General features: G+C 43.4%; 1 protein-coding gene across 1 annotated transcript in view; it reads left to right on the plus strand.

Moving 5' to 3' along the window:
- Positions 1-1,859: 1,859 nt before the first annotated feature.
- nwd2 (NACHT and WD repeat domain containing 2) overlaps positions 1,860-13,922 on the plus strand; it is a 93,082-nt gene continuing 81,019 nt past the window's right edge. The window contains exons 1-2 of the mRNA XM_031895361.1: positions 1,860-2,389; positions 4,394-4,634. Coding sequence (XP_031751221.1) covers positions 4,484-4,634 — 151 coding nt within the window. The 5' untranslated portion in view covers positions 1,860-2,389; positions 4,394-4,483. The remainder of the gene's footprint in view (positions 2,390-4,393; positions 4,635-13,922) is intronic.

The following is a 13,922-nucleotide window of genomic DNA, read 5'->3' on the forward strand; positions in this document are numbered from 1 at the left end:
CCTTAAGGGCTCTGGCACACGTGGAGATTTACATATCCACTGGTGGGATGGATGGGGAGATTAGTCGTCCACAAACAGGGAGATTTGTCGCAGGCAACTAATCTCCCCGTGTAGGATTACCAAGTGGCACATACTACTTAAAAAAAGTTTATTTTTTTGAAAATGGTTAATTTAGATGAAGCAGGATTTCTCATATGGGCTGTTCTATGTAATATATTTTAAAAGAGACTTACATTGTTGGGGGTGCAGTTTTCCTTTAAAGCCTGCCTTAAGGTTGCGTCTAAAGGATGCGGGTGGGGGGGTGCACACATGGATCTCCCACGCCCCCTTTTTATTACAGCACTGATTAATCACTCAGCACTGTATTCTAGAGAAAAGTGTCATGTCTCTGACAGAGTATAGTTTACAGTGACACTGTGGCTATTTTCACAATGCAGAACAAAGTGTGCAAAGTGCCAAAAAATGCCAAAACACTGCGTTCTGCTTTGTAAATGACCCCTACTGATGCCTATCCTGTTCCTACCTATTGTGACCATCCCTTTTCCTAAACTGTGCATTAACTCTAACCAAGAATTTGATTAACCTTTTTGATACCACATCATGACCTGTTCCCCAGTAAAAGTTCCCTCTGTGGTCTTGTTTCATTTCCTGACAATATAGTGGCCCTCAGGTGTCATATATTTATGTCCTAGGTTCAGTGGTTTAACTTGCTCTGCCTCTCCAACCTTCTTTCCTTTCACACTCTCATATCTGAAGTCAATGTAAATGAGCATTTCCTGGGCCAGACTGGCAATCTGCGAATTCTGGCAAATTCCAGAGGGGCTGCTGTAAGATGCCATAAACAGTAACTATTTATGGGGCCTGTATGGGCTGTTTGGGCCTCTGTGTTCTTGAAATGCCAGGGTAAATTTGAAATCCCAGTTACAACCTGAGCATTTCAGAGCATAGATGATACGCCATTTAATTGTGAACTTGACTTGCCCTCTCCCAAGTGATTCAAAAACTGCCCCAAACAATATGTGGTCTATAATGACCATGGATGCTCTCCTAAAGGGTCTATACAGGCCCATATATTATGTATAGCAACCTGTTAACCTTAACTAGATTACATAATAATATACAGTGATTTTATGTATAAATGGATAATTCTTTATTTTGATAGAAATAGGATGTCCAACCTCTACAACTGCTTCATGGAACACTGGGACATGCTTGATTGAAATAAACATTTTTTATTTACATGCCATTATGTATAATTATTGTTTACGCCAATGGTGCAAAAGCAAATTTCTTGTTCTAAAGACAGCACTTGCTGGCATAGGACTCTGGCAACATATTATTTTGTACTGTCTAACTTAAGGCAATAAAGGCAGAGCAGTATAAAAATGAATAAAGCCAATTCAGCGACTGAAATCGTAATTAACAGGTAAAAATCTCCGCTCCTACAATCCGTAGAGTGAAAATATCCTCCAATGCAATTATTGATCCCACTATAGAAATGCTTTATGACTGCGCCATGGGAGCAGTTACACTTGCTAGCTAGAGTAGTGTTATGATTGCAGAGGGAAAGCGTTTAGAGCAGCGTTAACCATTTCTGCACAAACAGGACATTTATAGGGGAAACAACCCCCACAGCTCAGAGATACGGCCATCAAAAGCATAAAATAAGCCAAAGGCTATTAATAATGTTGCAGTATGGGACTTTTTAATGATATCCCCACTGGTCTGCGGATGTTTCCCTAAATCCAATAATTGATACTAATCAAGTCATGCTGTTGGCTGCTATCCCCCCCTCCTAGTATATCAGTAGGCTGGTGGGAGTCGTCTGCTGAGCAAGTCGCTCAATCCAACCAGCACAGGCTAACAGGCAGCTGGGAGGGATTAGGTGACATCCGCTCACTTGCCAGCCTCTGCCTTTTAAACCATGCATAATCCCTGTACTTGACGGCTTTAAGAATTATAATGAACTTCAGGAAGCCCCCCAAACTGAAGTGGATTTAAATGGACTTGAAGCATCAATCCTCCTTAGCACAGTGACACCCAGGGACTAGAGCAGTTCCCTACCAGTTCACAGCTGGCTCTCTCTTGGAGGTTTATATATAATGCACAGACTGGAAAGGTCTGCAGCTCGCCTCTAGCTGTGACCACAGTCCGTCTCCCCTCTCTCACAAGTTCAATGAGAAGGAAGCCTTCTGTCTGCACTCAGTGCCAAGCTACTGACCTGATCTTCTGCACTCCCCATTCTTGCATTTTTACGCGCACAGGAAAGACCCCCGGATTATATCATTATAAAGCAGCTCAGCCAGACACCCAAAGCAGCTGCTGAATTTTTCATTGGTGCCACACAACAGGATGCCCCGGCGCACACTAGGCAAGTGAACAGCAGAAAGTAAGTACAATTATTTATTTATGGATTGAATCATTAGGCAGCAAAGCCATTATGCTCTATGGATAATGGATCAGCTGTGAAATGCTCTGGAGGCTTTTATAAATCACAGTTCAGCTACACCAACAGCAGAATTATGCGACTCAGTAGGAGTTAAATGGCTATGGGAGCAGCATTAAGATTCATTAAGTAAAATGTAAATGGTGTGGCAAAATGTATTACTGGTTATATGACACACGGGACCTTTCCCTAAAGGGACTTTCTGTGTCTGGGCATTAGCGTGTCCCTATCTAACAGTCCCTATTCTTTTCCCAGAACTTTAAAGGTTGACTCTACAGCTTTCCAGTATACACTGACAAATACATTCCAATGGGGTTTAAAGTTATTTGTAAATGGATATGTTTAATTATACCTTTCTAGTCGTAAGCTCTCCTTCAGCAGAAGTTGAAAAGCTGCTCATAATAAAATTTTCTTAATTTGTGCCAAAAAGACCCATTTTTCTGGTGGAGTCCCCTGTTAAAGTTAAAAGCAAAAGATAAATCAATATCATAAAAAATCAAAACTGTAGATATTTTATAAGTGTATGTTGGTGCCCCAGACTGAAGTCTATGCAGTATAACTTTGTTCAATCTGAGTTGCTCCTAAGGTAGGAAGGGACAGTTTTTGGGTAAGGTGGGAAATGGCATTTGCCCATGGGGCATCCAACATCTGTGGGACCCCTAGGAGGGATGCAAATAAAAGCAGGAGGGACATAATATTTGTTAAATATACTCAGTATTTACAAGATGGATGAGCAGCGTGCAACCCAACCCAATCAGGGATTTGAGAGTTGTATTTTAGCAACAGCTGCAAATTTGACATCCCTAAATCATGCGGTTAACTCCCTCCAATGGGAGCTTGGTCCCCATTTTTTTTAAGTTGCACCCATCTGGGTAGCTGCTATCACTTTCCTTTTCAGCGGCTGTATCTTGTCTATTGCTGGGTTATCTTGTAATCGTTTCGCCACTTGCCAGATTCCGCTACTCTGCCCAGCGCTGAAATGTTTTCTTGGTTATTCAGCAAGTCCTGTTGCTTTAGACTTATCACTACTGTATCACTGGATAAATGGGAACCTTCCCAGACATTTCCAGGGACACATTCAGGTGGACTAGCACATACAGTACAGGAGTACAAAGTACAAATAAAGGAAGGTTTGGTTGTTATATTTTTGGTGGGAGAAGGTTATTTACCCATGCACAATTTCATTATCCTACTGATAAGAGATGACCAAGAGGGGGGCCAGGAGAGCACCCCTCCCACAATACAAGTCGCAGAAGGGCAGGAGCTCCGCACTCCTTTCCCAAGGGCCACAGGTCACACAAACTTAAAAGTGGTTTCTCCTTTATGGAACCCCTGTATAGCTATTTCCATGGCAGCCCCTGGAGGCTCGCAATTACCCTATGCTTGCCTTGGGCCACGGCCACTAACAGTCTTCTGTGCGGGTTTCTAAGCCCCCAACACTCCGCCACCACTTTCCATTCCAACTGGACTCGGCCAGCAGGCGGAAGGCACTAGCCCCTGAGCGGCGCAGCGATATGTCCTGCAGCCACGCCCCGCCAGTGCCAAGTACATACATAGGGAGGAAAGATTCTCCCGTGTCACAAGCTCCCGGCAGCAGCAGCAGCGATGGTTTGTGCCTGAGAGAGGGCAGGCTATATTAGGGCAGTAACTGATACAGTGGGACGGGAGGCTGGGCTGGGCACTTGAGGCAAGGGATGGGATAAGGATAAACGCTATACCGGTGGGACTGCAATACCGTTCACTGCGACGAGGGGCGCACTTTTTAGTTTCTACTTGGCACCTTCAACTCTCCGCAGAAGGAGTGCAGCCTGTCTGTGCCAGTGAGTGACAGGACTGTGGTACCGGTGCCAGTAAATGGCAGGACTGTGGTACCGGTGTCAGTGAGTGACTGTGGTACCGGTACTAGGTGGGCTGACGTTACTCCCTATGGCTCATCTCTCCTCGCAGGTCGCAGCCACTTCTTCCTGCGGATGCCGGCGGCTTGGGAAGTGACCTTGCCCTGAGTGCCCTGGCATGGTACCCTGAGAGCCCCCGGACATGTGGCCGTCTGGAGCTAGCAGCAGGTTCCCCTGCTCCCGGGACTCGGCGCTGCGGAAGGCGGCTTTCTCCGGGAACCTGTCGGCTCTTCCCTCTCACCTCATCCCGACGGGCAGAAGCGTCCGGGTGTTTATCAGTGCCAACCCTGAAGGTAAGCGCTACCCACAGGCTCCCTGGCACTGCATGGCACACACTATCAGCCCTGGCACTGTATGGCACACACTATCAGCCCTGGCACTGTATGGCACACACTATCAGCCCTGGCACTGTATGGCACACACTATCAGCCCTGGCACTGTATGGCACACACTATCAGCCCTGGCACTGTATGGCACACACTATCAGCCCTGGCACTGTATGGCACAGACTATCAGCCCTTGGCACTGTATGGCACACACTATCAGCCCTTGGCACTGTATGGCACACACTATCAGCCCTTGGCACTGTATGGCACACACTATCAGCCCTGGCACTGTATGGCACACACACTATCAGCCCTGGCACTGTATGGCACACACTATCAGCCCTGGCACTGTATGGCACACACTATCAGCCCTGGCACTGTATGGCACAGACTATCAGCCCTTTGCACTGTATGGCACACACTATCAGCCCTTGGCACTGTATGGCACACACTATCAGCCCTTGGCACTGTATGGCACACACTATCAGCCCTGGCACTGTATGGCACACACACTATCAGCCCTGGCACTGTATGGCACACACTATCAGCCCTGGCACTGTATGGCACACACTATCAGCCCTGGCACTGTATGGCACACACTATCAGCCCTGGCACTGTATGGCACACACTATCAGCCCTGGCACTGTATGGCACACACTATCAGCCCTGGCACTGTATGGCACAGACTATCAGCCCTGGCACTGTATGGCACACACACTATCAGCCCTGGCACTGTATGGCACACACTATCAGCCCTGGCACTGTATGGCACACGCTATCAGCCCTGGCACTGTATGGCACACACACTATCAGCCCTGGCACTGTATGGCACACACTATCAGCCCTGGCACTGTATGGCACACACTATCAGCCCTGGCACTGGGGAGGGGGCATTAGTTCTGGCACACAGCCCAGCAGCCCAAGCACCGCAGCTGCTTCACAATCTCTTTGGCCATTGATATTGGTGACTGAATGGAGCAAGTGAATGATGTTCTGCAGCAGCTGAGGTCATTCCAGCAGATGTGATGGGTTCTGGGAGAATTCACTGTCAGATCCGTCTGTAGCTGGCACACAGCTCAGCATTCTGCTTACTCCCACTGTGCCTCTGGCACTCCAACACCTCAGCTGCTGCAGAACCGCATTTCTATTGTCATTCAGCAGCACCAATGTATATACAGTGTGGTACTGTGGCACTTACACATTATTCTTTCTTCTGCCATCAGAACAGTTCCAACAGAACAGATCCCTTCAGGGTGTGCAGCCCCATTCCAACACAGTCCTGGAATGATCTGGTGCAGATACAGAGCCACCTGTCAGTGTTATCAGGGCTTTCCTGCAAAGTATCATTTACAGGGAAGTCTTCATTGGTGACAGGGTTCTAGGCAGTAGCAGGGACCATTTATTTATATAAATTAGCATATATAAACCTTCAGCTTATGTCAAACAGTTATTATAGGAGCCCTTACAGCCTTCATCACAGGGCTGGAACTTAAAGGCACCATCTCTCCCTACTATACCTGCTATCCCACAGCCCCAGTCCCTTCCCAGAGGCTATTATCCCCCCACTGCTACTATAGGCACCATCTCTCCCTACTATACCTGCTATCCCACAGCCACAGTCCCCTCCCAGAGGCTATTATCCCCCCCACTGCTACTATAGGCACCATCTCTCCCTACTATACCTGCTATCCCACAGCCACAGTCCCTTCCCAGAGGCTATTATCCCACTGCTACTATAGGCACCATCTCTCCCTACTATACCTGCTATCCCACAGCCACAGTCCCCTCCCAGAGGCTATTATCCCCCCCACTGCTACTATAGGCACCATCTCTCCCTACTATACCTGCTATCCCACAGCCACAGTCCCTTCCCAGAGGCTATTATCCCCCCCTGCTACTATAGGCACTATCTCTCCCTACTATACCTGCTATCCCACAGCCACAGTCCCTTCCCAGAGGCTATTATCCCACTGCTACTATAGGCACCATCTCTCCCTACTATACCTGCTATCCCACAGCCACAGTCCCTTCCCAGAGGCTATTATCCCCCCACTGCTACTATAGGCACCATCTCTCCCTACTATACCTGCTATCCCACAGCCCCAGTCCCTTCCCAGAGGCTATTATCCCCCCACTGCTACTATAGGCACCATCTCTCCCTACTATACCTGCTATCCCACAGCCACAGTCCCTTCCCAGGGGCTATTATCCAACTGCTACTATAGGCACCATGTCTCCCTACTATACCTGCTATCCCACAGCCACAGTCCCTTCCCAGAGGCTATTATCCCACTGCTACTATAGGCACCATCTCTCCCTACTATACCTGCTACCCCACAGCCACAGTCCCTTCCCAGAGGCTATTATCCCCCCACTGCTACTATAGGCACCATCTCTCCCTACTATACCTGCTATCCCACAGCCACAGTCCCTTCCCAGGGGCTATTATCCCACTGCTACTATAGGCACCATGTCTCCCTACTATACCTGCTATCCCACAACCACAGTCCCTTCCCAGAGGCTATTATCCCACTGCTACTATAGGCACCATCTCTCCCTACTATACCTGCTACCCCACAGCCACAGTCCCTTCCCAGAGGCTATTATCCCCCCACTGCTACTATAGGCACCATCTCTCCCTACTATACCTGCTATCCCACAGCCACAGTCCCTTCCCAGAGGCTATTATCCCCCCACTGCTACTATAGGCACCATCTCTCCCTACTATACCTGCTATCCCACAGCCACAGTCCCTTCCCAGAGGCTATTATCCCCCCACTGCTACTATAGGCACCATCTCTCCCTACTATACCTGCTATCCCACAGCCACAGTCCCTTCCCAGGGGCTATTATCCAACTGCTACTATAGGCACCATGTCTCCCTACTATACCTGCTATCCCACAGCCACAGTCCCTTCCCAGAGGCTATTATCCCACTGCTACTATAGGCACCATCTCTCCCTACTATACCTGCTACCCCACAGCCACAGTCCCTTCCCAGAGGCTATTATCCCCCCACTGCTACTATAGGCACCATCTCTCCCTACTATACCTGCTATCCCACAGCCACAGTCCCTTCCCAGGGGCTATTATCCCACTGCTACTATAGGCACCATGTCTCCCTACTATACCTGCTATCCCACAACCACAGTCCCTTCCCAGAGGCTATTATCCCACTGCTACTATAGGCACCATCTCTCCCTACTATACCTGCTACCCCACAGCCACAGTCCCTTCCCAGAGGCTATTATCCCCCCACTGCTACTATAGGCACCATCTCTCCCTACTATACCTGCTATCCCACAGCCCCAGTCCCTTCCCAGAGGCTATTATCCCACTGCTACTATAGGCACCATCTCTCCCTACTATACCTGCTATCCCACAGCCACAGTCCCTTCCCAGAGGCTATTATCCCCCCACTGCTACTATAGGCACCATCTCTCCCTACTATACCTGCTATCCCACAGCCTAATCTAATCTGCTTTTTAACTGGTCTTCAGTATTTCATTTGAATAGTTTCTGAATAATTCTCATTCCTTTTCTGTCTATTTCTAGTCTGCAACATTGCTGTCTTGTTGTCAGGGTCATTGACCCCATCAGTCAAAAAATCAGATTGATAGTTACGGTTCAGTTGCATTTTTAATTGTATAGGTAATGAAACTCTTATCCACAAACTTAACAAATAGAAATTTTCAAATTAAGGGAGTTCATTTTAAGATAATAATTGTAATTACTAAAAAAATCCTCTTATCCAGAAAACCCCTGGTCCCAAGCATTCTGGATAATAGATGCCATATCTGTATATCTTTCTTTTCAGGCTCTCTTCAGTCAAGCTTCCATTTTGAAACTCTGACTGGTTTACTGGGGGTAATTATGCCCTAGCAAGGCTGAGGGCTGCAGAACAAAAAAAGTATATATTTTAAAAAAACATAAAAAAATTAAGCCGAATTACAAACTGCTTAGAATGCCAATATCTGCATAATACTAAAATTTCATTTTAATGTTAACTTCACCTTTAAACATACCCTTAACAGATTCTTTTTTTTTTTTTTTTTTTTTTAAATGACCATCATGCATACACATGTTCTGCCAAATGACAAATGATGTGTTCAGGCAAAAAGATGACATCACTGGCTGCAAAAAGCATTTGACATTATTACTTTCATATGAACCAGCAGAGGAGCACAAAACTGCCATTCAAAGGAAAGGAGCCAGAGACATCTGGCAGGACCACAGCTCTTCATTATTTCAGAGCTTATCTCTGACCTTGCTGCTTTTATATAAAATATCTGGGGATCTTTGCTTTGCCATATAAAGCTGCACAGCTGAATCTCGCTGTAACACAGTCTACTGCTTAACATTATTGTTATTCTGCTGTGTATCTGTGGCTTGGGCTGAGCAAAACTGGAAATGTCACAATGTACAGCATGACAATGTCTTGCCATAGGTGCTGAGAAATCATCTACCAAACTTGATCACTTTATTTCTTCATCTACCCATAAACAGCTTTTTTCATGGTTGTTTATATTCCCTCCATTCCTAGCCATCTGGTCTATAACTGATGTATGCTGTATTGGTTTAGGAGTCAGAACCAGAGAACAAAAAAGGGACAGATTTACTTTTATTCGGTGGGAATCTTCTTTAAAAGGGAAGCACAACTTAAGCTTTTTACATAGTTACATAGGGTTGAAAAAAGTCCATCAAGTTCATCCCTACCAAGTAAACCCAGCACACACAAACCTATTCTGACCTGTCTGTACACTCACACACAGAAATTCATAGATACCAACATCAATACTAACTGTAAATATTAGTATCACAATAGCCTTAGATATTTTGCTTGTTCAAGAACTCATCCAGGCCCCTCTTAAAGGCATTAAAAGAATCTGCCATCACAACATCACTCGGAAGGGCATTCCCCAACCTCACTGCCCTCACCGTGAAAAACAACCATCTAAAGGAGTGGCCTCTGGTGCGCTGATTGTTTTTATGGGAAAAAGAACATCCCCTATCTGTCTATAATCCCCTCTAATGTACTTGTAGAGGATAATCATGTCCCCTCGCCTGGATTTAGACTACTTGTTGTCAACAAAAATCCCCAGATCCTTCTCAATTAAGGATCCCCCATCACACTACAATTTAGTGTATAACTTACATTTATATTCTTTCTACCAAAGTGCATAACTTTGCACTTTTCAACATTGAACCTCATTTTCCAGTTTTCCAATTTTGTAAAATCGCTTTGCAAAGTGGCAGCATCCTACATAGTTTTGCACTATAAGATTTGCAGTTTAGTATCATCAGCAAAAATAGAAGCAGCACTTTCTATGCCCACCTCCAGGTCATTAATAAACAAGTTAACAAGCAAAGGACTGACCCCTGTGATACTCCACTAACAACACTGGCCCAATTAGAAAATGTTCTGTTGTAATCTATCCTTCAGCCAGTTTTCAATCCAATTACAAATATAATGTTCTAGGCCAATATTTCTCAATCTTTCTGTGCAGTTCTGTATCAGATGCTTAAGCAAAGTCCAAGTAGATGACATCCACTGCCTGGACCTTTGCTTACCTTTACATGTTCAAGTCTCTTTTGAATTTCCTCCTGACTGACCCATGTATCAGTAGTTATATTACTAGAATCGGGTCTATTAAAAGGGAAGCCTTGATTAGCTGGCTCCTCAGTTGTATATACAGATGAAAAATAAGAGTTCAAAATTTCTGCTTTTTCCCTGTTCTCATCAACAAAGTGACCCCCCCTGTGAAGGGTCCCACCTTTCATTTTTTTACTATTCACATAATTAAAAAATAATTTTGGATTCCTTTTACTCCTAGCTGCAATACCCATTCCATCTCTATTTTAGCTATTTTTTTTTGCATGCTTTATTTGCTTCCTTGTACCTGATGAAAGTTTCCGCTGTGCCAGCTACCTTGAATGATTTAAAAGCAAGTTTTTTCCTCAACACTAACACTTTATTTAAATCAATAAAAGTTTGGCTTTGCAATGTTTTTCATTGCTTACAAGGGGAATATATTGACCTGTACACTTACTCCCTTATAGAGTTGTCTCTGCAACATTATCTCAAAATTATGTTGAAAAGTAAACATAATTTTAAGCAACTTTGCAATATACATGGATTAAAAAATATGCAGCCTTTTTAACGCAATAATATAGTTCCCCTGCTGATCTGGCTGACTACTTTAAGACTCAAAAAGCTAACAGTAGTCGACTGTCTTCAGCATGCATCCTCCAAATCCCACATCCCCTGCAAATGTTATGTCATGTTAAATTATGGAGATCCAAATTATGGAAAAATTCCTTATCCAGAAAACCCCAGGTCATGAGCACTCTGAATAACCAATCACATACCATACCTCCCAACTGTCCCGATTTTCATGGGACAGTCCCAATTTTAACAGCTCATCCCGCAGTCCCAGATTCTTACTGAAAAGTCCCTAATTTCTCTTTGATCTCCTGCACCGACCGCTAAAAAAGATACAATGTTTCTAAAACTTAAAAAGGTAGCTTTTGGCAGAGAGCCCAGAAAACTTAACAAACTACACCACTTTGATACAATTGCAACTTCTAAGCTAAATAGATATTTTGGGGGAACTGAGACTTGCAGCTTAAAGGGCAATTTCTATGTATACCTTTTTAAGCAAAACTGTAATAACACATAAAACAAGACCCCCAAACCCCCAGAAATGTGTTTAAACTTTAAATAACCTGCCAAATTTTGTAAAACTGCGAGCAATATTTAGGGGGTGTGGGCACAAAAATGGGTGTGGTCAAAAATGTTGTTGCACTACACACAGCATTTCTTTTTGTCCCTCTTTACACTTTTCAAATGTTGGGAGGTATGCCATACCTGTATTTATCTGTGATATGGGCGTGTATAATGTGTACAAAATATGGACTTCATTTTGCCCTTTGGGTTGATATACAGTATAAAGATGAGCTAAGGTTAATATATACATTATGATATTGTTGATAAAGAAAATATCCTTTGCCAAGAAGTCTTGCCACTTTACATGTCGCAAAACTAAACATTTGGAGTGCTGGGCATATATCACAGTAATAACTGTAAACAGAAAAATATTCTTTTGCCAGTACAGGTATGGGATCCCTTATCCGGAAACCCGTTATCCAGAAAGCTCCGAATTACGGAAAGCCTGTCTCCCATAGACTCCATTTTAATCAAATAATTCAAAATTTTAAAACTGATTTCCTTTTTCTCTGTAATAATAAAACAGTACCTTGTAATTGATCCCAACTAAGATATAATTAACCCTTATGGGATGCAAAACAATCCTGTTGTGTTTAATTAATGTTTTATTGATTTTTTAGTAGACTTAAGGTATGGAGATCCAAATTACGGAAAGACCCCTTATCCGGAATACCCTTGGTCCCCAGCATTCTGGATAACAGGTCCTATAGTATTTGTTTATGGTCCATGGGATAAATAATCCAGCACTGGCTTTATATATTAATATAATTTCTCCTTTTAGCATTTTAGCTAGTCCATGCATGGAAGGCCATCTCTTACAGACTTCATTTTGAATCCTTATTGGTGGCAAAACAAACCTATTGGGTTTTTATTTAATGTTTACATGATGTTTAGCTGACTTAAGGTATGGAGATTCAGATAACAGGTCCAATGCTTGTAATTGCTTTTCATTGCTCAACTTGTAATAGACTGCTTGAAACTAATTGCTGATTGGCTGGATGCTATTTTTAACACTTATGTTCACAAATGAGTACCTTATCCTCAGTGAGTATCTTCAGGAGACCACCGGAGTCAATTTGCATTTATCAGTGCACTTATGAACTAAACATTTGGTCTACTTATATCTGCGGCACACCAGGAATGTTTAAAAGTATCCCTTTTAAGGGGGAATAATAAAAAAATCAGCACTTTGACATTCTAATAAATGAATTTTCCGCTTAATCATTTTGCAGTGAAGATAGACTTAATAGAGAGACTCTTCTTAATAATATTATTTCATTTTCAAAGTGACTTCTTATTTAACATCAAAATGTGTTAGGACATATTTCCTTTGCAGAGAACCTGTCATTGCATTATTCTGTAATCCTATTAAACTGTAAATATTGACTGTTGTCATATAGTGTACCCTGCCTATTCATGCGTTGACTGTTTTGCAGTATCACTTTGCTTTTGACATTAATCTTATTGGTTGATGGAATTTTCTTTCTTTGTCCTTGTCGCTCTGCTAATGACTTGGCTTTAAGGCAGAGCAATTCTAAAAATTGCCGGTTTTGACAGCCTTTTCCACAGACAATTCGTCAAAAGGTAGGATACTCCTTGTTATGTTGTGATTATCATGGAAAATCTGCAGTGATTGGCTGGTGTACTGCATACTGTATGACTCCCAGCCTTTGGCAATATCTCAGATGAAAAGGAACATGACAGTAACTGCAACTTCACAGAAATCTCTGATAATTGTGGTGTATGGCAGAATGAGGCTCAGCTGATGAAGTAGTGTAAGATATATTTGAGTTATATTTGAGATGATGTAGGTGATTCACCTGTGTTGCTTAGACTTTGTCAGAATTCATTGCAGGAACCACCTGATCTGCCATTTTTTTGGCAAGGGTGCCATGGCAGGATATATGTGATAAATCCAGAAACAATGCAGCAGTAAACATATTTCTTTTCGATTTAAAAATCAAAAGTAGCCATGACAACACTTCTGATTTATCTCCTCATGACACCCCAACAGCATGCCTGAACTGATATCTTGCTAAAAATCATCTAAATATCTATGGGTTCAGAGTAGAAGATCCTGTTGGATGAGGACCAGATAATAAAGTCAGCCTGATTTAGCCAACCACATGGGTGTATCAAAAAGAGAGATCCTTTCTGGGCAATCAAAACGAACCAAAGCGAATGGGACACAGCCCCCAGATTTAAAGGGCAAGCCAAACAGCAAAGTCCAAAAGTATCTCAAATATCACACAAAAGTTCAAAAAATAAAAATAACATTTTATTCAAAATCATTATTAAAAACATATCCTCCAAAAAAAGCAGCCTTATGCGTCTCATACCCTACCGGTACTTAATCATAGGCAGTTGCAAAGTAGCGTACGAGGCGGCATTTTTGAGGGGTTTTAATAATGATTTTTGAATAAAATGTGGTTTTTATTTTTTTAACTTTTTTGGACTTTGCTGTCCAATCACATGGGTGACCAAATAGGAATAAGATAAGCTTGTTTGGTGATGTCACCAAACTAATA

The sequence above is a fragment of the Xenopus tropicalis genome, chromosome 1 (genome assembly GCF_000004195.4).
Source record: "Xenopus tropicalis strain Nigerian chromosome 1, UCB_Xtro_10.0, whole genome shotgun sequence".
In the NCBI taxonomy this organism is placed as follows: domain Eukaryota; kingdom Metazoa; phylum Chordata; class Amphibia; order Anura; family Pipidae; genus Xenopus; species Xenopus tropicalis.